The sequence below is a fragment of the Carassius gibelio genome, chromosome B13 (assembly GCF_023724105.1).
Source record: "Carassius gibelio isolate Cgi1373 ecotype wild population from Czech Republic chromosome B13, carGib1.2-hapl.c, whole genome shotgun sequence".
Lineage (NCBI taxonomy): Eukaryota > Metazoa > Chordata > Actinopteri > Cypriniformes > Cyprinidae > Carassius > Carassius gibelio.
The window spans coordinates 2,566,141-2,590,318 of record NC_068408.1 but is presented as its reverse complement, the minus strand read 5'-3'; the positions used below and the strand labels follow the sequence as shown (position 1 = coordinate 2,590,318).

General features: G+C 35.1%; 3 protein-coding genes across 5 annotated transcripts; 2 read left to right on the top strand and 1 right to left on the bottom strand.

Moving 5' to 3' along the window:
* The first annotated feature begins 798 nt into the window (after positions 1-798).
* LOC127970278 (dnaJ homolog subfamily C member 12-like) lies at positions 799-3,356 on the top strand. The gene is made up of 5 exons (XM_052572737.1): positions 799-936; positions 1,310-1,388; positions 2,255-2,394; positions 2,527-2,648; positions 2,725-3,356. The coding sequence occupies exons 1-5, from the start codon at positions 859-861 to the stop codon at positions 2,726-2,728; spliced, it is 423 nt and encodes a 140-aa protein (XP_052428697.1). The 5' UTR covers positions 799-858; the 3' UTR covers positions 2,729-3,356.
* A 226-nt stretch (positions 3,357-3,582) lies between these two features.
* LOC127970279 (cytochrome c oxidase subunit 5B, mitochondrial) lies at positions 3,583-5,755 on the top strand. The gene is made up of 4 exons (XM_052572738.1): positions 3,583-3,752; positions 5,148-5,218; positions 5,305-5,404; positions 5,530-5,755. Exons 1-4 carry the CDS (start codon positions 3,656-3,658, stop codon positions 5,640-5,642), a joined length of 381 nt encoding a protein of 126 aa, XP_052428698.1. The 5' UTR covers positions 3,583-3,655; the 3' UTR covers positions 5,643-5,755.
* An 875-nt stretch (positions 5,756-6,630) lies between these two features.
* On the bottom strand, positions 6,631-23,727 carry herc4 (HECT and RLD domain containing E3 ubiquitin protein ligase 4). Of its 3 annotated transcripts, none has more exons than XM_052572736.1 (24): positions 23,511-23,727; positions 21,925-22,206; positions 20,496-20,655; positions 19,248-19,324; positions 18,933-19,154; positions 18,761-18,852; positions 17,885-18,015; positions 17,626-17,786; positions 17,238-17,314; positions 16,364-16,488; positions 16,190-16,249; positions 15,988-16,099; positions 14,942-15,131; positions 14,141-14,313; positions 13,690-13,809; positions 12,952-13,050; positions 12,702-12,875; positions 12,488-12,631; positions 11,645-11,811; positions 10,851-10,917; positions 10,683-10,765; positions 10,379-10,562; positions 9,573-9,675; positions 6,631-8,362 (listed from the first exon to the last, which is right to left on the bottom strand). In XM_052572736.1, exons 2-24 carry the CDS (start codon positions 22,148-22,150, stop codon positions 8,154-8,156), a joined length of 3,156 nt encoding a protein of 1,051 aa, XP_052428696.1. In that variant the 5' UTR covers positions 22,151-22,206; positions 23,511-23,727; the 3' UTR covers positions 6,631-8,153. The 3 variants fall into 3 exon arrangements, with proteins under 3 accessions (XP_052428696.1, XP_052428694.1, XP_052428695.1); XM_052572734.1 differs by having other exon boundaries at positions 13,666-13,809; positions 23,511-23,692; XM_052572735.1 differs by having other exon boundaries at positions 13,666-13,809; positions 21,925-22,191; positions 23,511-23,692.
* Between the last annotated feature and the right edge of the window lie 451 nt (positions 23,728-24,178).

The following is a 24,178-nucleotide window of genomic DNA, read 5'->3' as shown; positions in this document are numbered from 1 at the left end:
ATCTCTTTCTCTCTCTCGCTCTCTTTTCTCTGGCAGGTAAAGTTAATTTTATCATGTAATACCTCATGTTCTTGTGGCATTAAATTAATAAAGCATAAAAAAAGAAAAACATTGTTCCTTAAATACAAAACATTTCGGAATGCACTTTCCCAGCAAATATTGTCCCACCAATAAATTCGAAAGTTATTAATAACACAAAATAAAAATAAAACTTTTTTTACCGGTACAGATATTTTTTATTTTATGGAGAAAATAAATTGATGATTAATTTGTGTAATTTTATATGAAAAATACTATAAACACAAAAAGAAATGAGCAAACAATAAACTGAACATCGTGCTGTATTAATTAACTGAATTAATTAAATATACTGAAATTTTGAAAGGTTAATACTTGAAAGCGTTACTTTTGTTAATTTATTTTAAATGTTCTACATTTAAACAAACATAATGATGTGTTGTAAAAAAAAAAATAATAATAATAATTACATTTTAAGTAACCTACTTTATTATGTTTACATACAATACCATGAGATTCTGTAAAAATTACACGACAATTTTTGAATTTACGTAGTCTACTATTAAAACGAAACGTGAAAATGTCAGGGTAATACTATTTGGTTGAATTCAATCGTTATCTGTGTGAAAATCATTTAGTTTTTACTATCTCGCAGATTTAAATCACAAGTGTGGTATTTTAGTATGAGTCAGAGCTCTGCGTCATGCAGGCCATTTAAAAGCGCTTCTACCGTAAAGCGCCAAATACTAACGCGCATGCGCGCTCTGTTGAATAGTTCTGACTGACAGAAGCACTCGTTCACGGGAGTTTACGGTAGTTTCGCGGTTAGCTGTAGAAGGCATGGAGGCGATACTGAACTGCACAAAAGAAGATTTGGAAGATTATTACGGGCTTCTCGGCTGCGATGAACTCTCAACGGTGAACAAAACTTACTACAAACCATAACAGTCTTGTAGAGCTTGCGTTTTATTATTTTTATTCTAGTTTATCACAGCATCTTCAGAAGCATAGTTTAATTAAAATAATCGCAAATGTCAGTGTGCAATGCATCTTTTGTAAACAATGTAAAAATAGATAGACTAATTGCATTAACGTGTATCTGACGTGTTTTTTTTAACACATCTAATAATTATAATAGCAGATCAGCCTGTTGCGTCTATGTCCAAGAACATGCTGGTGATAATAATAATAATAATAATCATGGATTAAATAGCTGGAAATGCACGTCCTGAAGCTGCATTACAGTCAATACATGCTAATCTTGACATAAATGTATATGCATGCTCCATAGACTGAACAGATTTTGAGTGAGTTTAAAGTGAGAGCTCTGGCCTGCCATCCTGACAAACACCCCGAGAACCCCACAGCAGGTAGAGATCATAATTCATATTTTTGTGCAAAGATGTAATCGATTTATTTTGGTTTTGCATTAAGAGAGAAACGGAGAAATGTTGCACCTATACCTTTGAAATGCAACATGTTTTCTGAATGATTACCATGTTAATGTGTGCCTTTTAATTAGTTGCAATACATTTTTTCCAAAAAGATGTACAGTTACGGATTGATTTAGGTTTTCCGTTATAGACAATGGCCGATATAATGACCAATCTTAAAACAGTTCTTGACCCTTTAAATCTGTTCAATAAATCATGAGAATTGACGAAATCAAGTCATGAATTAAATACAAATAAAATAATGTAATTAATTTTACAGGAAAAAGTAATTTAAATACTTTAAAAGTATATTTGAATATAATTTATCAAATATTTTAGTATCTCATTTATTAAATATTTTTAGTAATTCTAAAAAAAAAAAAAAAAAAAAAAAATCAGGAAAGATATAAATAAAATAAGAATGATTTGTATTTACAATACAAGTATAATTTTCAATTACTTAAAAATACTTTAAATATAATTTACCACAATCCACTAAAATACATTTTATTTATTTATTTGTGTTGGTACAATACTTTAAAATACTTTAAAAAAAAAAAAAAAACCTATTTAAATGCATAAATGCATATATATAAATGCATATATCAAGTTTATATTAAATAATTGTACATGTATTAATTTAAATATTTGTATTGTATTTTATCTATTTTTTATTGTTATTTTTGGTTTGCACTAACCTAAACTAACATTATGAAAACATTAATGAAGGAAGTTTCTTCAGCTGCCGTGTCTTTTGTGAGCGTCTGGACCTGTTTCTAAAACTTGTGTGATCTTTTTCTTAGTGGAGGAGTTCCAGAAGTTACAGGAGGCTAAAGAGGTTCTCACGGATGAGAAGAAAATAAAGAATTATGATCTCTGGCTCAGAAGTCGAATTGCAATCCCGTTCAGCGAGTGGCGAGCGCTCAGTGACTCTGTTAAAACAGTGAGTGTCAGTCAGGACGCTGATGACCAACAAATGCATTGAAAATAACACTGCATTCTGTCATGCAACAAGCTGTATATTTGTTACAATTGATAATAACTCATTAGTGTGTTTCCTAAAATGAAATTTCAGTCAATGCATTGGGCCGTGAGGAGCAAGAAAGAGGCGATGCTTGAGGATGCAAAAGATCCAGATCCAGTGAGCGTGCACAAAGTGAATCTGTCGGAGGAGAAACCCTCTGAATCCTCTAAGAGGTTTCTTTTCTTTTTCAGGTCTATTTACAGTTCTTCAGTTTTTAGATTATTTTACTGTAATGTCTCTGTTTCACAGATGATTATTGGCATCACAGGTTTCGCTGGGCTGGAGAAGCTCCCTCAGGCCTTTTACAGAAGTTCAGGAACTATGAAATATAAATGCATATTTTATCTCATTCTATGTGTGCAAGTGCATGCACTCCATATATAGAGGAAAGAATCAAAATGTCATTATTATGCATAATGTTGTTTTGTAGAAAGGTGAGATATATTGACATAGCAGTGATGCTTTCTTTGCCTTAAATGTCCATATCTTCTTGAAGTATGAGTAAAACATTTTCAAGCCTGCATATCTGCGCAATAAATGATTATGGAGTTTATTTTAATGAATATAATACGTGATAATGTATTTATTTTCATGCATATGGGCACAACTTAAATAATAACATTAATTAAATTAATAAAAAATAGCATTTAGTTAATATACATAAAAGTCAGGAGTGTTTTAAAAATAGCACTTTTGTAGTCATGAGCTCCATGTGCAATCAGCATTTTGAGGTGAATATGTGTGTTTGTGTAAAAGTGTGTGTGTGTGTGTGTGTGTGTGTGGATTTACAGTACATAACAAGTGTTACAGCTGTGTCTGTGTGTTGTGCTTAATTGTAAGCCCCTGTTGCATAAATAAAACAACTTTACTGTGGAATAGAAGCCTACGTTTATTTACAGCATGAAAAAAATATTATTAAAATTTATTATTATTATTTTTTTAAACTAATTACAGAACTAAATGCATTCGGAACAGATTTCACTTTTCTTTTACTGTCCTCTCCAGTTACACACCTGTCCGCTGTTCCTCAACTGTGCGTTCATTCATTGGTCAAAGTCCAGCGGAGCCTCTCTGTGATTGGTCAGTCCCATGTGTCAATCATTCTAGTGACTTTCACTGACACCAGTTCACACACAGCTGTGCGCGCAGACAGACAGAAGACCCAAAGTTTAAAGTCAACATGGCAAGCAGAATCCTTCTGAGAGCCTGTCGCCTGACTCTGATGGGAAGACAAAATATTTTAATGAAAACCCCTCAGCGTGCGATGGCCGGTAAAGGTGAGAGACCTTCAGGAATTTCTATTGAGAAATTAAGCAGGACTGATATTATTCATGCACGTACAAAAATAAAGCAATATGCTGTCCTATTCGATGTTTTTTTAAAGAGTGACATATTTATTCTCTTATACAGTCACATGCTATCACCAAACCGAAAGACACCGACCAGACATATGAAACTGATATCTGAAAAACATTAAATTACATTTGAAACTAGGGTTAAATATGCTAGACATGACTTAAATCGATAACGTGGTGGCTCGTGTTATATAAAAGGAGTGCGTTTAATCAAGGTCATTTGTTCTTTATGCTGTGGAGGCCGAGCTCTGGCCTTTTTCTTGGCACTAAACTCATGTTCGTGTGCCAGTTGCTGAGGATCATGGAGGGCGCCGCTTTATTTGACCGCTGTTTGGCGACACCTAGCGGACAGATCGTGTCGTCGCAATCACAAGACCAAGCTTGAGCGCGAACTGAACCATTCGCAGTGACTTGCTGGTGACACTTTTTAAATTAGTAACCTTAGCATTGTTCCCTGTATAACTAATGTATAATTAGTGAATGTACATGCAAGTATAAGTAACGAAAAGTGATTTTGTATTCATACACACTAAGGTGGTTACAATTAACCAAGATTAGACTAAAAAAAAAAAAAAAAAAATCATTATTTGAAATAAAATACAAACTTTTACAGCAAAAAAGAGATAAAAATAGATATACAAAAAAAGGTATATATTCATTTTTATTGAGGTTAACTTGTACAGTACTAAAATAAGAATTAGAAAATACATAATGTAAAAAAAAAGGAAAAGATGAAAATGAAAACAATCAAAATATTAATAAAATTGAATGTTTATATTGCAGAATTAAGTTATTTTTGTTCCCACTGCAGAATAAATATAAAACAATAACACTGATATTTAACATATATATATATATATATATATAGGAATACTTTTTACAAGACAAATAATTCAATTGCTTCTTGCTACTTATTCATAAATTATTACGAAATCTACTTGCCTTTTTCTGAGTTAAAATCTTTCAGCTTATGAATGGTGCATGGTCTGTTAAGCGTTGCATTTTTGTTATTAGTAAACCTTTTTTATTTATTGTAAAATTACATTTTTACATTTTTTATAACACTTTACAAAAACTTTATTAAAATAGAATATAAATGCATATGCATTTGTACCATAAACTTTATCAGCTGTTTTTTTTCCTTAGAAGTGCCTTCTTTGATTCCTTGAGGATAAATTAAACAATTAAATTTGATATTGTATTGACTATTAATGGCAGATATTTTCTCCTATCTGTTTGTCCTCTAGGGTTTTAGTTGCATCCGTCCTCTTTTATTCAAGCGTATCAATCTTCCATCAATTGTTTTCTGTTTTTCAGGAATCCCGACAGATGAAGAGCAGGCAGCGGGGCTGGAGAGACGCATCCTGCAGGCCATGAAGAAAGGCCAGGTAAAACACACAGTGACCTTCTGTTTGACTGTCGACTTTGGTGAGTGGATAGTTTTCATTCTGACCCACCATCATCTGTTAAACAGGATCCATACAGCATTCTCAAGCCAAAGGAATACACTGGGACCAGAGACGACCCTCATATCGTCCCCAGCATCAATAACAAACGACTGGTCGGCTGCCTCTGTAAGTCACACACACACACACTTACACTTGTTCTTAGTCAGACTGACTAGCGACAGTTGATTCATAAATAGAATAAGTTAGTCTTTCTAAATGAAAGATGTGTTTCTCTGTGTTGTGTTGTGAAGGTGAGGAGGACAACACTGCGGTCGTTTGGTTCTGGCTTCACGAGGGAAACCCTCAGCGCTGTCCGTCCTGCGGCTCACACTACAAACTGGTCCATCACGAGCTGCCACACTGAGCTGGACCACACACACACACACACACACACACAAAGCTAAACCTGCAGAAACCGCTGCGTGCCTCTGCCAAACATGTACAGGAGTCAAGAATAAAATTATTTAATACAGTCAATGCATCACAGTTTTTTTTGTTCCATTGTAATGTGAATCTTTATTTTTAATAGAGGCAATTGCAACTTTTTTTTCTCAAAATGCTCATTATTATTGCAATATAAAAACTCAAATCAGATTTAACATTTTTATATTGTGCATTTAAAGCTTGCAATTGTTTTTTTGTTTTGTAAAAAAAAGTAAAAAGATCATTGCTATATATATATATATATATATATTGCATCTCACACTTGGGCTTTTTTAATTGTGTTTTAAATTTAAAAGCCGTGTTTTGTATTATTAGAATTTTTGATCTTATTTTTTTGTTAAAATTGCGAGTAGGGATGCACGATATATCGGCCACCATATCGGTATCGGCTGATAAATGCAAATTTTTTTCCGTTATTGGTATTGGCCTGATATGAAAATTTGGACGAGATCTTAAAGGCGATAAATAATGCATTCTTTTCTTCAGAAACACTTGACTTCAGACGACTTGTTTGCATTATTTTATTTGTAAGACTTTTATGATGAATTTTGGTAATGGGAGGGTAAAACTACAGTAGTAGTTTTAAAATGCACATTGTTCAAACCAGGCTGATCATGCTGAAGTGTTTGGGATGTGGCTTTTAATGATGAGACCTTTTTTGTAATCAGACTCTCAAAAAGTATGTAAACATTTGGATTAAGATTTAATCAGCCAACATATCGGTTATCAGCTTTCAAAAAAAAAAAAAAAATAAATAAAAAAAAAATCATCGGTTATCACTATCGGACAATTTTCATATCAGTGCATCCCTAATTTTGAGTTATTCAATAAATGGAGGCAACAAGCTTTTAAAAAATCCACTAAATCCAACTGAAGTACACATGAAAAAAATGAATCACGACATCAAATTTAGAAAAAAAATGCATTTATTTACAATTTACAAACACAGAAAAAATGTCAGCATTTGTTTAATTGCTTCCTTCAACACTCACACAATGGCACAGCAACTAAAAGCTCACACAGTATAGATGTGTGTGTGTGTGTGTGTGTTGAGCAGGTTAAGACTTAATATAGTTTAATTCCAACTCCAACCATCAGACTCACTTATTATTAATATTGGACATGAGTTATTACTTAGAATGTCATCAGTGGCATTTTATTTGATTCTGTAACCATGCAAACTTCTAAACACCTGTGAGACTTTGCATTGCCACTCCAGCATATGAACATTATAACAGCCATGAGCAGCGTTTTCAGACACGTTCATCAGATTTTGATACTTACTCAAACTTAAAATAAACACGAAAACCCCAAAACAATCTATGTGTGTGTTTTCAGTTAAGGCACATGACACAAAAGTGGTTTAAGATCCTGTAAGGACACACACCACTTCCTTTGAACGATTGATTCTGCATCAATATTAATCCAGTACATCCTGAAGTGAATCTGAACAAAGTGCCAAAATGCTTTCAAAAGTCACACATTTAACAAATCCAACATCATGAGGCGCTAGTTTGTCAAGTCATTTAGAATAAAATCATATTCTATGTAAATAAATGAAATAAAAAAGCACTTCTTACTGTCAACACCACAAAAAGATTGTATAAGCTAACATTCGTTAATACTATCATTAGCAATAAACAATAGCATTTAATAATCTCAGTGTAATTTTTTTTACATATTTTAACAGTAATAATAATACAATATAACCGTAGTTTATGCATTTCGAATGAATAATGAACAAGTGTTTTTATAAATTAACATTTGTTATTTTTTGTTCACTATGGTGAATTTATAAATGAATAAATTCTGTAAATTACTTTTCTTCATTTTTGATACTTATGTTAATGTATAGAATCTTACTGTAGTGTGTTGCCTGTTTAAAGGAGTATTTCTCCCAGAAATGAATACTAGCTGAAAAATTACATTATTTTTATTGTGATGTTTTTATCAGACTCTCATTCTGACGGCACCCATTCACTGCAGAGCATCCACTGATGAGACACTGATGCAATGACACATTTCTCCAAACCTGATGAAGAAACAAACTCATCCTGATCTCGGATGACCTGAGGATGAGCACATCTTTAGCTAATTTACATTTTTGGGTGAACTATATCCCCTCTCCCACTTCAAAAGCAAAAAGAAAAGAAGCCGTTTAATGCTCACTAGCACACAAATATCACTCAAACTTTGAGTAAGTAACAAAACTCTGATATACAAATACTGCTTACATATTTCAGTCCCACTGGGACACTGTAGTTACAGATAAGTGCCTTTATTCAAATGGTAACTGATGATTATTCAGATGCATAATAAACACTTCTATGCTAATTTTGAAAACAACCTTAAAGGCGGCAGTCACACGATGAACTCTGCAGGCTGAAGCATGTGGTACCTGTGTGGATCGCTGGTTTTGTGCTGGCTGACATCAGACGAGGTTGAAGCCCTGGGTGTGTTCGATGGCATGCAGCAGTTTCTCTTTCAGTGTCTCCTTATTAGTGTACTTGGGCAGATCCAGCAGGTTGAAGCATGTGTGCGCTACAGGGAAATAGTCCTCTCCTCCACCGGTGGGCTGGATCACTAACGCCAGGCTCTTCATGCCCAGGATGGGGATTCGGTCGCTGCCCGTGAGGAACACTAGTGTAAGAGACAGGAAGACATCATCAAAACATGACCATCATTTGCCCAGGTGATTAAATCACACTACAGTTTTCTCCAAATGTTATGCACATGAATATCTCACTGAATATTCACTAATTTGCACACATTCCCAGAAAAGATACATTCAAATAGTTCTTGTTTGATTTTGTTGACATGTTAGAGTTAAAGGTTTTACGACTTCTTATGACTTCATAAATCAGAAAATACTATCAAGAGATAAAAATGTATTTCACTATTCAGTATTAAAATGTTTTATCAATCAGGTGAATGATATATAAACAAAACCTGGGGTACATTTCTTTGTTTAGCGTAGGTTAATGTTACTGAAGTGGAGGAAAGAACAGTCTTTAAAGATATGCTCCATAATCAAAATTTACAGACATAAAAAGATGCAAAGTGCAATAATGGAAATCAGATGAAAATTTCTGAATATAGATGTCAATGAAACTTCAGTGTTACTGAAGTGGAGAAAAAAAAAAAACAATTTATTTTGAGATCACACTAAACAAATATGTCTCTGGAGCACAAAAGCAGTCTGAAGTCTCTGGGGTATATTTGTAGCAATAGCCCAAAATACATTGTATGGGTCAAAATTATCGATTTTTCTTTCATGCCAAAAATCATTGGGATATTAAGTAAAGATCATGATCCATGAAGATATTTTGTAAATTTCCTATTGTAAATATATTAATGCATTGCAAAGAACTTCATCTGGACAACCTTAAAAGTGATTTTCTCAGTATTTAGTTTTTTTTTTTTTTTTACACCCCCAGATTCTCAAATAATATTTGACATTAAGATTTTTCTAATACACTCGGGCAAATAAGGTTTTAACCTAACAAACCATACATCAATGTAAATCTTATTTATTTAGCTTTTAGATGGTGTAAAACTCGTTAAAAAACAAATGAAAACTGGTTTGTGCTCCAGGGTCACTTATTTATTGTAATCAAAATCTAAAGATGCACACAGATAAAGTGCAACAATAAAACCAGGCGAATGATAGATTGAACCACAAACCGGCTGAAAAAAAAAAAGATACAGATAGGAATAAAACTAAAGTTTGCTAATAAGTAAGAGCTGCTGTAGTGCACCAGACTTTCAGACTTAATGACACTGAAAACAGGGACAATTGTTCAAATCTGAAGCCCTGTTCAGAGCAGATGAAAGAAGACGGTTCACTCACACAGGAACTGTTTCTTCTTCTCCAAAGGCAGCTCGTGAAACACTTCCCAGAACATCTTGATGGTGGGGTGATCGGCCCAGTACTCCTCCTTATACTCCGTGCTCTGAGAATCAATACAGTCACGCAGAACATTTACAACCTCAACAAACTACAGCAGCAGAACATCTCCAAACACTAGGCTTGCCAATCAAAAATCAACTCCAATTCCAGGATCGGATACTCAAGGTCAGGAATCAGATAGATGTTGTAAAATTAAAATTTCAATTCCACCTAATTGATTCCTGTGTGCACATCTTTTATTTTTATGTGGCGAAACTGGGCTGTTAAAATATATTTGTCTTTGAATCATTCATTTAAAAACACTGATTCATCCGATATTGAAACAAGTAAATAGTGAGTGAGTCACTGAATCATTCCATTCAGAAATTCCACAAGATTTGGTTTAGTTGTCTATTATTTTTCCTTGAGCATTGAAAGAGAATTATACAACCTCAATTTAAAAAATAAATAAAATAAAAATAAATTTGCAACTTATCCAGAATCCTGCAGCTCTATTTCGCACACAAATATCTCTTAAACAAGGCCAGTTTTTATGATTTTTGTTCATGGTAATTAAATGTTTTGCAAAAAGAGACAGAATAAACATATGTTCAATATCTAAATGTTTGACTTAATTTTTTAACCACATTGGAATCGAAAGAATCAGAAGAATCAGAACTGATCAAATTCACACGATACCCGAATGCTACCAAGCACACACTGTCGGTCCCATCAGCTGGTATAAATCACCCACAGTTCATTTTTACCTTCTCTAACTCCTTCCAGTCATAACTGGTGTTTCCTATGACCATGGCCTGCAGTTCACTGGGCTGGAAAAGCTCTAGAACTTTCCCTCCACACACTTTGTGAAATCCCGCGTAGAAAGCGCTGAACTGAGGAGCCACGGAGGTGTTGAATATATAATCGACGTAAGCATTGACAAACTCCTGCCTGGATAGGTTGAATGGATTAAATCATTTAATTAGGCAAAAATATAAATCAAATCACAAACACTGGAGTTCATATGTGAACTGAAGTCAGTTAGTGTTGAGTGAATGATGGATATAATACCTGTTGGACTTGTTGACACTGATGTCTGTCCCGTTGGGAACCAGCTCCAAAACTTCAGTGGTGCCAAACATTTCCTCTGTGATCTGTCATCACAAAATAAAAATGCATGCACATGCATGTATTTTTTTATTTTTCATGAATCATAAATTTAAAAGTTCTTGTTCTTACTGTGAAATTCAGGCAGAAAGCCTCTTCCAGATCATCTTCTGTATAATCCAGCAGCTGCTGAAGACTCCTGAAGATCCCCAGACACAGAAAACCACTGATGAGCGTCACATTTAAACTAGGCAAGGCAAGTTTATTTATAGAGCACATTTCATACACAATGGTAATTCAAAGTGCTTTACATAAAAAAGGAAAATAATCATGAAGAACAAAAATAATACAAGCAATTTTAAAACTTTGGAAATGATTAAAAAAATGACTTATTTTAAATAAATTTAAAACAAGTAGAAATAGAAAATGATTTTACATAAAATACAGTGGATGTGTATAATACAGTGCAATCCTTTCAGACATCGCACAGTGCTCAATCAACAAATGCACAGCTAAACAGATGAGTTTTGAGTCTAGATTTAATCTAGAACTAATCTAAGATTATTACTTAGACCTATAAGCGAACAGTATTATATCTGATGCACACATTCAGCCTCTAAATGATCAAAACATTGCTGAAAAAATATCTTGTACAAAATCTACTACATGCATTATGATGTTTCAAATTATTTGTTCAGCTCTCAATCACCATTGTATGTTTTGACTAAATTAATGAGGTGTGTTTGAATCATTCTGTCTAACGTCAGACGTTTATAGACTGGGAAGAAAGATTTAGGTCACAGTGCTTTCATAATACACCAATCATCTCAAACAGTCAGGCTCCGTTTGATATTTTATAATATGCTCTGGAAATATCATGCGCCACAGTGAATCAAAGTCTCATCAATCGAGTGAAACAAACCCACCTTCCTACGTCGGGCATGAGCTCCTTCAGGTCCTCTAGAGTAGGAGTTTTCTTCAGGAGTTTCTTGTACAGCGCTAGCGGGAAGTTCAGCTCCACTATAGTGAGGTTATAGATGGCCAATCCACAGACCACACCGATCAGATGGAACAGATCGATGTCTTCAAACGTCTGCAGTAAAGCATATCTGATGTGTGAGATTGACATTTCCTCATCTTACACTACAGGAACATCATCGGTAGCATATCTGACATGTGTGAGTGAGGTATGTATATACACATTACATCATACAGTATGTATTTGTTACAACATTGACATTTTGTCAAGCAACTTGTTTTTCGATCAATGCATTACATTTTGTTTGCCGAAAATTGAAAGGATTTGTTTAACTGGCATTCAGCTAAAAGATGAGTTCAATTCTTAATGTTTTATGGCTTAACAAACCACACAGAATTACTTAAAATTAAACTTATATTATTGTAAAAAAAAAAAAAAAAAAAAAAAAAAGATTAGACATGTTTTTGATTATTAAAATTTAAATAAACAATTCGAATGCAATTCAGAGGAATTAAAACAAAAAACTGAATTTGGTAAAAATTCTACACAAATATTCATAGGGAACTAAAAATGTAATTTATTTTTGGAAAATTTCAATAAATCGATGTTAAATAGTTTTGAATGAATTGGCATAGTTTTTGTAGTGATCGCTAACATTTAACTTAATCATTGACAAAAATAAATAAATAAATAAACAGAATTTAGAAAAAAATAAACTGATTTCGTTGGGTCCTTAAAAGACTTTAGATTTTGACACTGAGTGTGGGCATTCGTGCTTTTTTAACCGTACCTTGTGAGCGAACCAGATGAGTCTGGACTCCTCGTAGAATCTGAACATCCCATATTTAGGGTCCAAGAGTTCTTTCATGATGAGCAGGAAGAACTCTTTTCTCACACCACCGGCGTCCACGGCCTCCTCTCCAACGAAGATCACCTGCAGAAAACACGATTACAAACCACCAAAGCACCACTAAAGACGAACAGACGGACACCAACTCATTTACCTTCAGTGGCTTCTTGTAATCAACGTTTTTGGACTTCCTCAGCACCTCCATGGAGTCCCCGACCACGTTTTCTCGGCGTACGATGAGGATGAGGCAGGGGTTTACTGACTCCACTCCTCCACCGGACAGAAACAGAGAGTGTAAGTTCTGTCTCTGAGCCTGATCCACCGCCATCTGATCATAAAACAGCACTGTGAGCTCACTGCAGAGAAACATGATGTTAAATCATCAGATGAGAAACATCCGTCACCTGCATCTGGATCACAGCATCAGTCTGGAGCAGCGCCGTCTTTGCCTGAGCGTCAAAAACAAATGGGTATTTGCACATGGTCACCTGAGAGTCCATGACCTGCACAAAACAAAGGAGAACATGAGGATGTTACTGTGTGTCTGTCCACAGCATTATCACTTCTGTATTAACTGGAATTTAAGTTGTTTATTTATTATCTGAAATGTGCTTCAGATGATTCATCACCTAACCAAAATGCAGATCACTAAACAGAAGCAAACATACTGAAATACAAAACCCTTGTATACATAATAGATTATAGTTAAGCAACCAAATATCACATTGTGAACATGGACACATAAGAATTTGTGGTGAATCATAATAATCTAAGTTTATTTGTGCAGTGCATTTCCCACATGCTTGTAATTAAGTTTTGGCCTTGAGTTGACAACACATGTTGTTTATAATGAATACTACTTAAATGTATTTTTATATTTTATACATACATTTTTCATTCTTGTGTTTTCATTCTTTCAACAGAGCAAAAACTTTTCACAGACTGAAAGATGCAGAAAAGAGTCATTTTTAAACCACTAGTGGCAGCAAACAGTTCATCCAAAATAAGTTTCAAACATGACCCCATTCGGTTTGGTGCAGTTAGTAGCAAAGGATTTCAACACTTCACAACGTAGTTACTGTAAATGATCTTAAAATTCAGAAGTGTATAATGATTACCTTTGAACAATGCAGAAAACTCACCACAGAGAACATCTGCTGCTGAAACCAGGTGACATAATCATTCCTGACGTCAATCAGCTCATCCAGCTCGTGAATATAAAACTTATCATACTGGATGATCTGGCCAGCACGCTCATTAACCTGCAGCACCAAAACCAGAATGATATTAGCAAATAATCAAAAATCATTGCATAATATAGCTGCAATTGTGCATTATGACTATCACTGGTTCTTTGACAAATAGCTTTGGATAAAAGCATCCGCATTTTGTAAAGCACAAATTTATGCGACATAATTATTCATTATTGTGGTGAATGTAAAGTACATCACCAGAGTATATAGTGTAAATGATGGCATACTCCACTATTGTACTATGATTTGGGACACACTAAATCTAATTGAAGTATTTAGGACGGATGTTATGTAAATTGGGGCACAGCCAATGTCTATCTTTACAAACTGTGGTGCTCACCGAGTGGAGGATCTCCAGGAATTTGAGCGAGGTGTGCAGGAAGCAGGTGAAGATCCTCTGTTCAGAAAGAGGAATTCCCAGTTTCTGCATCCGCAGTAGATACACCACCACCTCCTTGTACAGCTCCACCAACCTCTGGAAGACCGCTGGCTCAAACTTTGACCACCAGTTTCCTTAAAAACACACAAATAACAACAATTAGTTGAAAATGTCAGCAAAAACCATTAATGTGAAATGTGCAGTCCACAGATTTTAACCACAAGCTAACCTGAAAGTTTAAAGTAGCTGAAAAACGTTGAAGTCTAAAGTTTGGGTGGTTTTACAAGCATGCATTATTTGCATGAAAATTTGGGGGAGAAAATTTGCATATTTGCCATGAAAGTGTCCCAATGCAGAAAAAGTGTAGTAATGAAATACAATGCAGAAGTTGACCATTGAGCATACACTAAAAGTGCACTAAGCAATTGTTAAATGTGGCCATTGTGTACATGCATGCAGTTTTTTTCCCTTTAAAAAACAAAACCAGCCTAGAATGTAAAGATCCAACTGGTCTGGAAATGTTCCTAGGTAGGAGAAGAAGTCTTAAAGAAGTCTGTGAATTATATGTGTGTCCTCTATTAATAAAGAACGTTATTCTAAAAATGCTTCACTTTATATATAGCTTTCTGAGCTCAGCAAATGTATGATACAGGACAAGATTGGTAAAAAAAAAAAAAAGCTGGTTTTGGCCAACCAAAATTTTGTTTGGTGTTATAATGAAGCCGAACAAACAGGAGTCCTCTCATGGAAGACGGGACATACCGAGCACTTTGAGGGGGGCGTCCTTCAGGCTTACGACGGTGTTGGCGAAGGGAATAGTGAGGGTTGTGAAGTTGTTGGGGTTACTGAGGAGCGGACACTCGGGCAGCGTGAGGAACAGCCTCAAAGCCTCGATGTCTGGAGGAGAACTGCTCAGTCTGGGGAGGAGATTCTTCTCCAAACTAGCAGCTACCTGTATTAGGATTAACCATGCATTGGTCACTTAGCAGTACAACCAATAATGAAAGTGTGACGAATATTTACTCACTCTTAAATCATCAGACAGTTTGCTTCTTTAGCAGATTTGGAGAAATGTAGTATCACTTGTTCACCAATGGATGCTCTGCAGTGAATGGGTGCCGTCAGAATGAGAGTCTGATAAAAACATCACAATAATAATCCACAGCACTCCAGTCCATCAGTGAACATCTAGAGAAGTGAGAAGCTGAAACAAATCCAGCATTAAGATGATTTTAACTTTGATCCACTGTTTCTGGCTAAAATAAGAGTCCTCTATCCATAATATTGCTTTCTTCAGTGAAAGTCATCTGATCTGAATCAGGAGAGAAATCTGCACAGATCAAGCACAGTTTACAAGATAAAATAGTCCGAAACAGCTCCAAACATGGATTTTCATGTGGGAGGACAACAGGAGATGGACTTTTTTACTAGAGGAAGTATTATTATGGATTATGGACTCGTGTTTTGGCCAGAAGCAAAGATCTTAAAGATGGACTTGTTTCTTACAAACATGCAGCTTCTCACTTCTCCAGATGTGAACTGATGGACTGGAGTGGCTGTGGATTATTGTGATGTTTTTATCAGACTCTCATTCTGACGGCACCCATTCACTGCAGAGCATCCATTGAAGAGACACTGATGCAATGCTACATTTCTCCGAACCTGACGATGAAACAAACTCATCCTAATCTCGGATGACCCGAGGGTGAGTACATTTTCAGCAAATATAATTTTTTTTGAAAACCTACTCTTTAAAAGTTACCTTATGTCTTCAAATGAGATAAAATGTCAAAAAATAAGCGACTCACAATTTGTGAGATTTGTGGGTAATCAGGCTGGATGAGTCTGTGGTAGAGCAGGCGAGCCGTGTTAATGTCTACACCTGAGCACTTACTGTTAGTGCTGTAGTGATCTGGATTACTGCAGAACAAAACACTCATTAGAGAAAAGATCATCAGCTATATAAGGTTTACAAAGAGTAATATAATGTATTAAATGCATAACAGCTACCTTCCAGACAGAAAGCTTCCATTGAGACAACTTGCTGAAGAGAACACAAGATCAATCTCACTACAAGAGACATAAAACACATTATCAGTATGATGGACTGTTTTATCACGATCTTTGATTTGAATTTAGGTTACACTTTGTTATGTCAGACAAAATGTTATGTAAAAGCAGTACTTGGTGATTTCTGGTGATAGTCTCCCATGGCCGTGATTGAGCCATTTCTGGATGAGGTCATCACTGAGCGTATATATCTGTCCATCAGGTCTGGTTATCCTCAGGTCAACTGGAGGGCTGTCGTCCTATAGGAATACAAAACAGGAACATCAGCGAGTGGCTAATCGCTACAACAGGAAGTGTACAAACTAACACATAAGGCACATTTTTTAAATACATTTAATAGTTTTGGATCAGTTATGTTACCTTGTAAAACTGGATTTGTGCTGACTGGAAATAATTCATCCAGACAAATACCATACCTGCGCATTGTCCTTTTACCATAAAATAAATACAAACTAACCAGTTTTTCCTGTTCAATTCTGGTACCACAACAGATATATTATTGTAAATATAAGCAACTCATTAGATATTGTTAATCAGTTGTTCTATGTTCACACTTTGGTCCTTCTTTCACTGCAAACATGATTGAAAGGCAACATTAAATTAAAGCTGACCTTATTTTCTTTCTAATTAAATGTCCCTGGTCTTAATGCACATGACTCATCAGTACATGCTGCTCTGAAAAATTGATTGTTTATAAAACAATCTGAAATGTAATAATTTTCTCAAATTTTCTAATGTAACAAAAGCTGTGTGGGCCGCAGGGAAATAATGGTAACCACTAACAGCATCATTTATAGCACTTTTCATCTTATGATAAATCATAATAGGTCGGGTCTTGTCCAAACATTTTTACATGTTGTTTAAAATCATATACAATAGAAAAATATAATAAACATAATAATGATAATAATAATTCATAATATTACATTCATTAAGATAATTCATACATATATCCTTTAGTTTGACTCTTGACCTCTGCTCCTCATACCTGAGGTAACACGTAGTGAGCAAAGCTCTGGTCTCCTCCAGCGTAAATCCTCTTCACACAGAAACTCTGCTCCGCCTCTGAAATAGACAAATCTGAAACATCACAACTTTGCTTTCCAGGGGCGAGTCTCAATCAGCTCCATGAATCAGTACATTGATTCACAGTATACACAGTGAGACACCGATGAGTAAAGAAAAGAGCTCATGTATAATACTGAAGTGCAACTCAACTCTGTGTGATCTAGAGTTATTTGATTTACTGACATGCATGGAGCAAAGCCTTGAGCATTAAGATCAAAGTCAATACACTGCATGCATCTGAGAAACACTGAGAAGGATAGCCGTCAGAGAAATTAATTCTGCTGAAAAACTTCATGTAGACGACCCACCTCCTTCCACAGGCACAGGATCAGTGTGTGCTCGCCAGCAGCCCTTCACAGGGGCGGGGCTTATCCTATTGCAGGTCGAGCGGGTTCCTAGCTGTCCGTTACCACCGAGACCAAACGAGTCAATCTTTCCCGATGAGGGGATGAACGCCAAAGTGTGCTGCCTTACATGCAGGTGAAAATGAAAGCAATTCATGTTTTTCATGAGAAATATAAGATACAGAAAACTAAGACAGATCATTATGGATGCTTTGATACTTACCTACCACAAGCTATCTGTGCAACCACATTCCCCATGAGTTCAAACACCTTCCTAGGGTTCACCTCATGGTTTGTGCTGTTGTGTCCCAGCTGACCGTAACCTCCAGCTCCAAATGTAAACACACCTCCTTCCTACAAAAAAATAAAATAAATTACTAATCATGTAAAGCTAAACCTGTGTATACTATAGAGCAAATCCCAACCACCTGATTTCTTAAAATTTGTCACTAAATTGTATATACCAGCATGTCTAACTGTATTCACACACAAACAGTATAATCATGTAAAGCAATATTTTATTGCATTTTTATTTCACTGCAAATGTAACTATAATATTGTGCAGTCCTTTATATTAAGTTGAATATATAATAACTTTATTGACACACATAGTATACTTAGTTTTTCTTTGCAAACATAACTTAAGACATTATTTCATTGTAAGCTGTAACTAGATTATCATCAGCTCTTTAAATAAATATCTTGGCCAAATATTGTTCTATCCAAACAAACCATACATCAATCAAAAGATTATTTATTCAGCTTTCAGATGATGTATAAATCAGATGATGTATAAAGTTTCCAGAAAACTAATTATGCACACATTGTACTATAAAGAATTTCTCAACTGCTCGTCTGATTTAAACTATATTACAGTCCAATACTAATCAGTTAAATGTCACTATAAAGCATAAATATGCTCAAATACTATAAACATCAACATGAATATATGCATAGCAGCTTTGTGTATTGATATACATAATTTAACCTGACCTCATCAAAGCCTGACTGACCGGAATACGTTTCAGATATTCAGCATTAAATATGTAATCATAACCTACACGGTTCATTATTAAGCCCTTATGGTAAGCCATCATACCTTTGTTAGTACAGCCGTGTGGTCCTCTCCACAGCTAATGTACACCACCCGCTGCGACCTGAGAGTCTTCAGCAAAGCAGGGAAACAGCGATCTGAGGGACACAACGCATCACACCATAAACATTATTATTCCAGAGACAGCTCAAATGAATGACTAAGGTGTTTGTTTTACCATCATTGTCACTGAGGCCCAGCTGGCCAAACTTGTTTCGCCCCCAGCCGAAAACAGCTCCAGACAGCGTGAGCCCGAAGCTGTGAGCGCCCCCTGCGGATATCTGGGAAAACGGGACGCCATGCAAAGACTGAATGACTTGTGGGGAGGAGACGCTGGCTCCCTGGTTCCCGAGACCCAGCTGTCCATATTTATTTTGGCCCCAGGAGAATATCTGACCTCCTTGAGCAAGAATAAATAATTTTGCATAGTGAGGGGAAAAAAGGGCACAATAATCAGGTTTAGAAATGTTTAGAGTTTAAGTCAGAATCATACCTCTGGCTAAAGCAAGGGAATGGCAGTTTCCACAGGCCACCTGGGCAATGTGAATCTCTGATAAACTCTTCACAGTTCTGAGAGGAGAGAACAGAAACAGTGGCTTTGACACATGGTTTTTGTTACAGATCCAGCATTTTAATTTTTTTATGTATGCAAAGTATGTTGTAAACAGAGAACCTCAATGAAATGCATCACAGCAAAATATACAAATCGTGGCCAAACATATATTGACATATATATATATATTTTACACCAATGTTTTTGGCCATTTGTGCATATTTTTGAAAATTTATAAAAATGTAAATATATTAAGGCGAGACACTGCAGGTAAATAGGGCAAAAAAAAATAACTAATAGTTATCACCTTACCCAGTTGATTGATTACATTGATTATTGCAAACATTTTTTGTTTTCAAAAATGTTATGTTTAAATATGCAAATGAGGCATTATTTAATGAAATATGTGCTAATTTGCATAAATGTCAAGTACAAAAAATCTGAACACTAGATGAAGTCAGTTTCAAAAATTTTGTTTACATTTTTTTTGTCATATTAGAGTCAAATGTTTTTACAGAGGGAATCTGGGTCTTTTTTTGTCACTCCATAATTCAGAAAATACTTTGAACAGCCAGAAAACAATATATTTTCACAATTTTGGGGGGAATAAAATGTTGTATATAATCAAAGAAAATATATATGAAAACATCCCTCTGTAAAAACCTTCAGAATATAGACAGGAATAAAAATGTCAAGTCTGGTGTGTGTAAGTGCTACTGAAGTGGAGATTTATGGGTCAGTGTTGAAGAAAAAAACTCATTTTGAGAAAACGGCCTTTAAAAATATGTATTGTAATTGAAATCTATTGACACAAACAGATAAAGTGCTATAAAAGAAACACTTAACACTGTCTTTTGGATGTTTTCCTTCCACTAGTTTGAAAAAGCACTTTATGAAAAACCAAAAAGCCCAAAATTGACAGGTGCTTGAAGAAACAGTGTTTTTGCCCTCAGTGTCTCACCTTAAGGGCAAAAATATAAACTAAAAAGTATATTTGAATAAGAAAATACATGTCACATTTGAAGAATGTGACTGTATTGTAATATATACAGGGTAAAACTATCTATATATATATATATATATTTTTTTTTTTTTTTTGCAGTACAGGCAAACCCATTAAAAAGGCAAGGATGCGGAGATATTTAGTACTTCTAGGGATTAAAAGGAGCAGATTTTTTTTTTTTTTACCTTGGTATACGTATACGATCTTCAATGTTTGAAAGGCCGAGCTGCCCATCTGAGCCCAGACCCCATGCAAACACTTGTCCTTTATCATTCAGAGCCAGAGTATGAGCTTCACCACAAGACACAGCCACGATGTTCTGAGCATCCAGAGACATGACCTGTTCTAGAGAGGGGAGGTAAACATATGACAGCGTTTCAGTGAATTATACAGATGCACTACACTAAATACACAATATATTGTGCGAATTATTTAATACGTTGCATCTGCTACAGCAAAAATCATTTTTAGAATAATAACATTCATTATTCAAAGTTTATTTTATTTTTAAGCATTTGCTATTGTCTGTTTTTATATCCTGTTTTAATCCTTTGACTTGTGAAATAAAGGACCGTTGCAAACCATCTAGATGTTTATATTGGTCTGTGCTTGACACTTCTAGATCATTGAGTAAGAGGTCATGTGACATTTAAGGAAGTGACAGCAGTCAATGTCACACTGACCGACCCGTACACATTTCTGTGGAATGATAATATGTTACAACATCCATCAGATTGATTCCAGAGGAAGTACAGACGGTTTCATTGATATAACCTAAAATAACCCAGTGTTTTCGAACAGGGAAAGTTTGTGGGATTGTGATGCACTAACGGACAGTTTTTTTCTTTAATTAACATTTATTCTTCAAGGATGCATTCAACTGATCAAAATGACAGTAAAACATTTACAAAAATTCATTATTTCAAATAAAGTATGTCGTTTTTAACTTTCTATTCATCAGTGTCCTGGAAAATAAAACTGGATCACCTTTTCCACAAAAATATTAAGCCGCACAATAGATAATAATTCTGATAATAATCAGAAATGTTTCTTGAGCAGCAAATCTTTCTGAAGATCATGGTACAATGAATAACAATGTTTTAATCACAGGAATAAACTACATTTTACTCTATATTCAAATAGAAAGCAGTTAACATATGAAAATATATACTAATATTTTATATTAATAAACAGTATTTACAGTATTTTTGTCATCAACTAAATGCACCCTTTAAGACAAAAATGGGACAAATTTAAACATTTAAACACTTTACTTAGATCTTAAATACAAAACTGATTCAATAAAACAATCATTCATATATTATTCTGAGTGGACAATTGTAGGTCAGCATGAAATGCTGTCTTAAGACACACTTTACATAAAATGAACAAAAAGGGTGAGGCATGATTTAATCCAACAGGATCATAAAAAGTGGGTGTATTAGCGCGAAACCACCTTGATATTACCTTATTAAAGATTTTTTTAAATAAGAGGGATTAATGACATCAGTCACAATGATTTGAAGTGAATCATATAATTATGATCATCAAGTAATTACATTAATAATGTCAAAATATTCTAATGTTGTAAAGTGTCTTTGTGACCGGACTAACCTGGTTTCTTGCGTGCTTTGTCATGCCCCAGCTGTCCCAGGTCATTGCAGCCACAGGTGTACACCGTCCCGTCCTCAAGCAGAAAGACGCTATGACGTCTGCCGCATCCCACATCCCTCACACGCTTGCCCTCCAAGAACTCACATTTCCTGGGCTCCAGGACTATCTCCTCATCAATCCCACCCAAACCCAGCTGCCCATACGAGGCATTCCCCCAGCACAGCATGACGACGGGCCGTGAGGCCGCTCTCTACCACAGGTGAAGACCTACAGGTCCAGCCGCTTAGCAGACACACACACACACACACACACACCTATCAGTGGAAAACAAACTCTGTAATGCAGCAGCAACTAGATGCTAATTATGATTTTTGTGGTACTATTATTGATTTTCACTCACTAAAAACAAATACAAGAACCACCTCGGACTAAAGTGAAGAGAAAAGATAAATAAAGATAAAAATAATAATAATAAAAAAAAAAAATTCAGAATGCATACAGGGTATGAAAAAACGGGAACACACAGGGATTTAATGATACAAATATTGACATTAATTAAAGTGACATAAAATAGTTGCAATTGCAATTAACATTTATTCTGCGTCAAAAGATTTATGATATAAAATTGAAATGCTGAGAAAAAATGATTAACTGTAAGATAAACAGCCACAATTACTCTCTACAATTACTTCTTTTTTTTTGTTCCTTGATAGAAACAAGCTTCTATAGCTGCATGAATGTACTAAAATGTACCAAATTATATTATATATTATGAATTATGAGTCCCAAATGTTATACTGCTACCAAATACTTTATTTACTACACTATATTAAACCAAATACCCTGGAAGCAATTAAACTCACATCCCTGTCATGTACTATTACCTGCCTGATGTATGCAATCACTAGTATGTTACAACCTAACCAGAAGCCTAATAATAGTATAGCTGCTGTCACAGATGTCAATGGGTGCCACGGTTTAAATAGATCAAAATGAAAGCGTGCAAATTAGTCCCGCCTTGAAAAGAAAATTCTCCAGAAATCTTTCTAGAAAGTTCAGTTTGAGGGAGGTGTGTACATTAACATTTATTGCATAACACCGCTTACAGTCAAATACTATCATTGGATGCAATAAAACGGGTGCTACAGCTTTAAGTGCTCATAGATAAATGTAACTGTTTTATACCAAACAACAACAAATGCAACACTGTATCGAATTCTAAACGTCATGTGATTCACGTGAGGTTTAAATGCCTTGATCTGTGTGGCGTGTTTAAATGGAACGTGAAATACACAAATTGACCGTTAAAACGGTTGGTTTTTAAACGCAGTTCTGAGGGAATGTCAGCTAAATTCGTATTAGCGCAAAACTATGTGTATTTGTTTTCAACGATAGCCTTTCTAAATAAAATTAACCACACCTCACTACTGTTGTGCACGAATTTGTGACTTCAATAAGACTACAAACATACACAAACGTCTGTCCCAAATATATATATATTATTAGTTGATTTGAACACCGCTACATTTCTGCACCCACACCCATCAGGGTTAACATTAGCCCGTCATAAAACACGCTTTTCTTACCTGTTGATATGTAATATAACGCTCTTGTAGACGCGTCCAGCACTCGTTCAGGGGTTATGCTTACATGAACGTTAATGTAGATATATTTTGTGAAGTCATGACAGACTGAAAGAGCGCCAGCAGCAGGACACGCGCTTAAATACACACAGTAGAATGAACGCGAAGCGACGGTAATATTCTAGAGCCTTTGTGACACCGGATGTGACGACACAAGCATGCGGCGCTCCTGCGGCGGGATTAAAACGAAACACAAACACAGGCGTAATAATAATAATAATAATAATAATAACAACAATACTACTAATAATATTATTTATTACATTTAATTACGAATTTAATGGTACAAATTGATAACAAGAAAATGTTTCAAACACCGATTAATTGAATAACCACAAAACTATGTTTTTGACTTTGACAACGTTGTTGTTGTTGTTTAGGGCTTGGTTTATGTATTTTGTATTGTATTTGTATTGTATTTTTGAGTTGCAATGACACTTAAAGTCACTTGTCCCAAATTTTCTCTGACATTGATATATTCAAATTGAGAAATTGTACACGTAATTAGTCTGATTATCTGCAAAAAAATTTAATCTTGACCTTGTTCGTGAATTTTAACCATTTTTGTGAACGCAGCAAGCACAAAATTCCAAATTAAAAGTCCCATTATC

What these genes read in the sequence shown, in the direction of transcription:
- LOC127970279 (XM_052572738.1), top strand. Translation starts at nt 3,656, where the DNA reads ATGGCAAGCAGAATCCTTCTGAGAGCCTGTCGCCTGACTCTGATGGGA. An exon ending in AGGCCATGAAGAAAGGCCAG is followed by an intron (nt 5,219 to 5,304) that starts GTAAAACACACA and finishes TCTGTTAAACAG; the next exon opens with GATCCATACAGCATTCTCAA. An exon ending in ACGACTGGTCGGCTGCCTCT is followed by an intron (nt 5,405 to 5,529) that starts GTAAGTCACACA and finishes TGTGTTGTGAAG; the next exon opens with GTGAGGAGGACAACACTGCG.
- LOC127970278 (XM_052572737.1), top strand. Translation starts at nt 859, where the DNA reads ATGGAGGCGATACTGAACTGCACAAAAGAAGATTTGGAAGATTATTAC. An exon ending in GCTGCGATGAACTCTCAACG is followed by an intron (nt 937 to 1,309) that starts GTGAACAAAACT and finishes CATGCTCCATAG; the next exon opens with ACTGAACAGATTTTGAGTGA. An exon ending in TCAGTGACTCTGTTAAAACA is followed by an intron (nt 2,395 to 2,526) that starts GTGAGTGTCAGT and finishes ATGAAATTTCAG; the next exon opens with TCAATGCATTGGGCCGTGAG.
- herc4 (XM_052572734.1), bottom strand. Translation starts at nt 22,150, where the DNA reads ATGCTGTGCTGGGGGAATGCCTCGTATGGGCAGCTGGGTTTGGGTGGG. An exon ending in TTCCCTTGCTTTAGCCAGAG is followed by an intron (nt 19,155 to 19,247) that starts GTATGATTCTGA and finishes TTCTTGCTCAAG; the next exon opens with GAGGTCAGATATTCTCCTGG. An exon ending in CTATCACCAGAAATCACCAA is followed by an intron (nt 16,250 to 16,363) that starts GTACTGCTTTTA and finishes TGTCTCTTGTAG; the next exon opens with TGAGATTGATCTTGTGTTCT.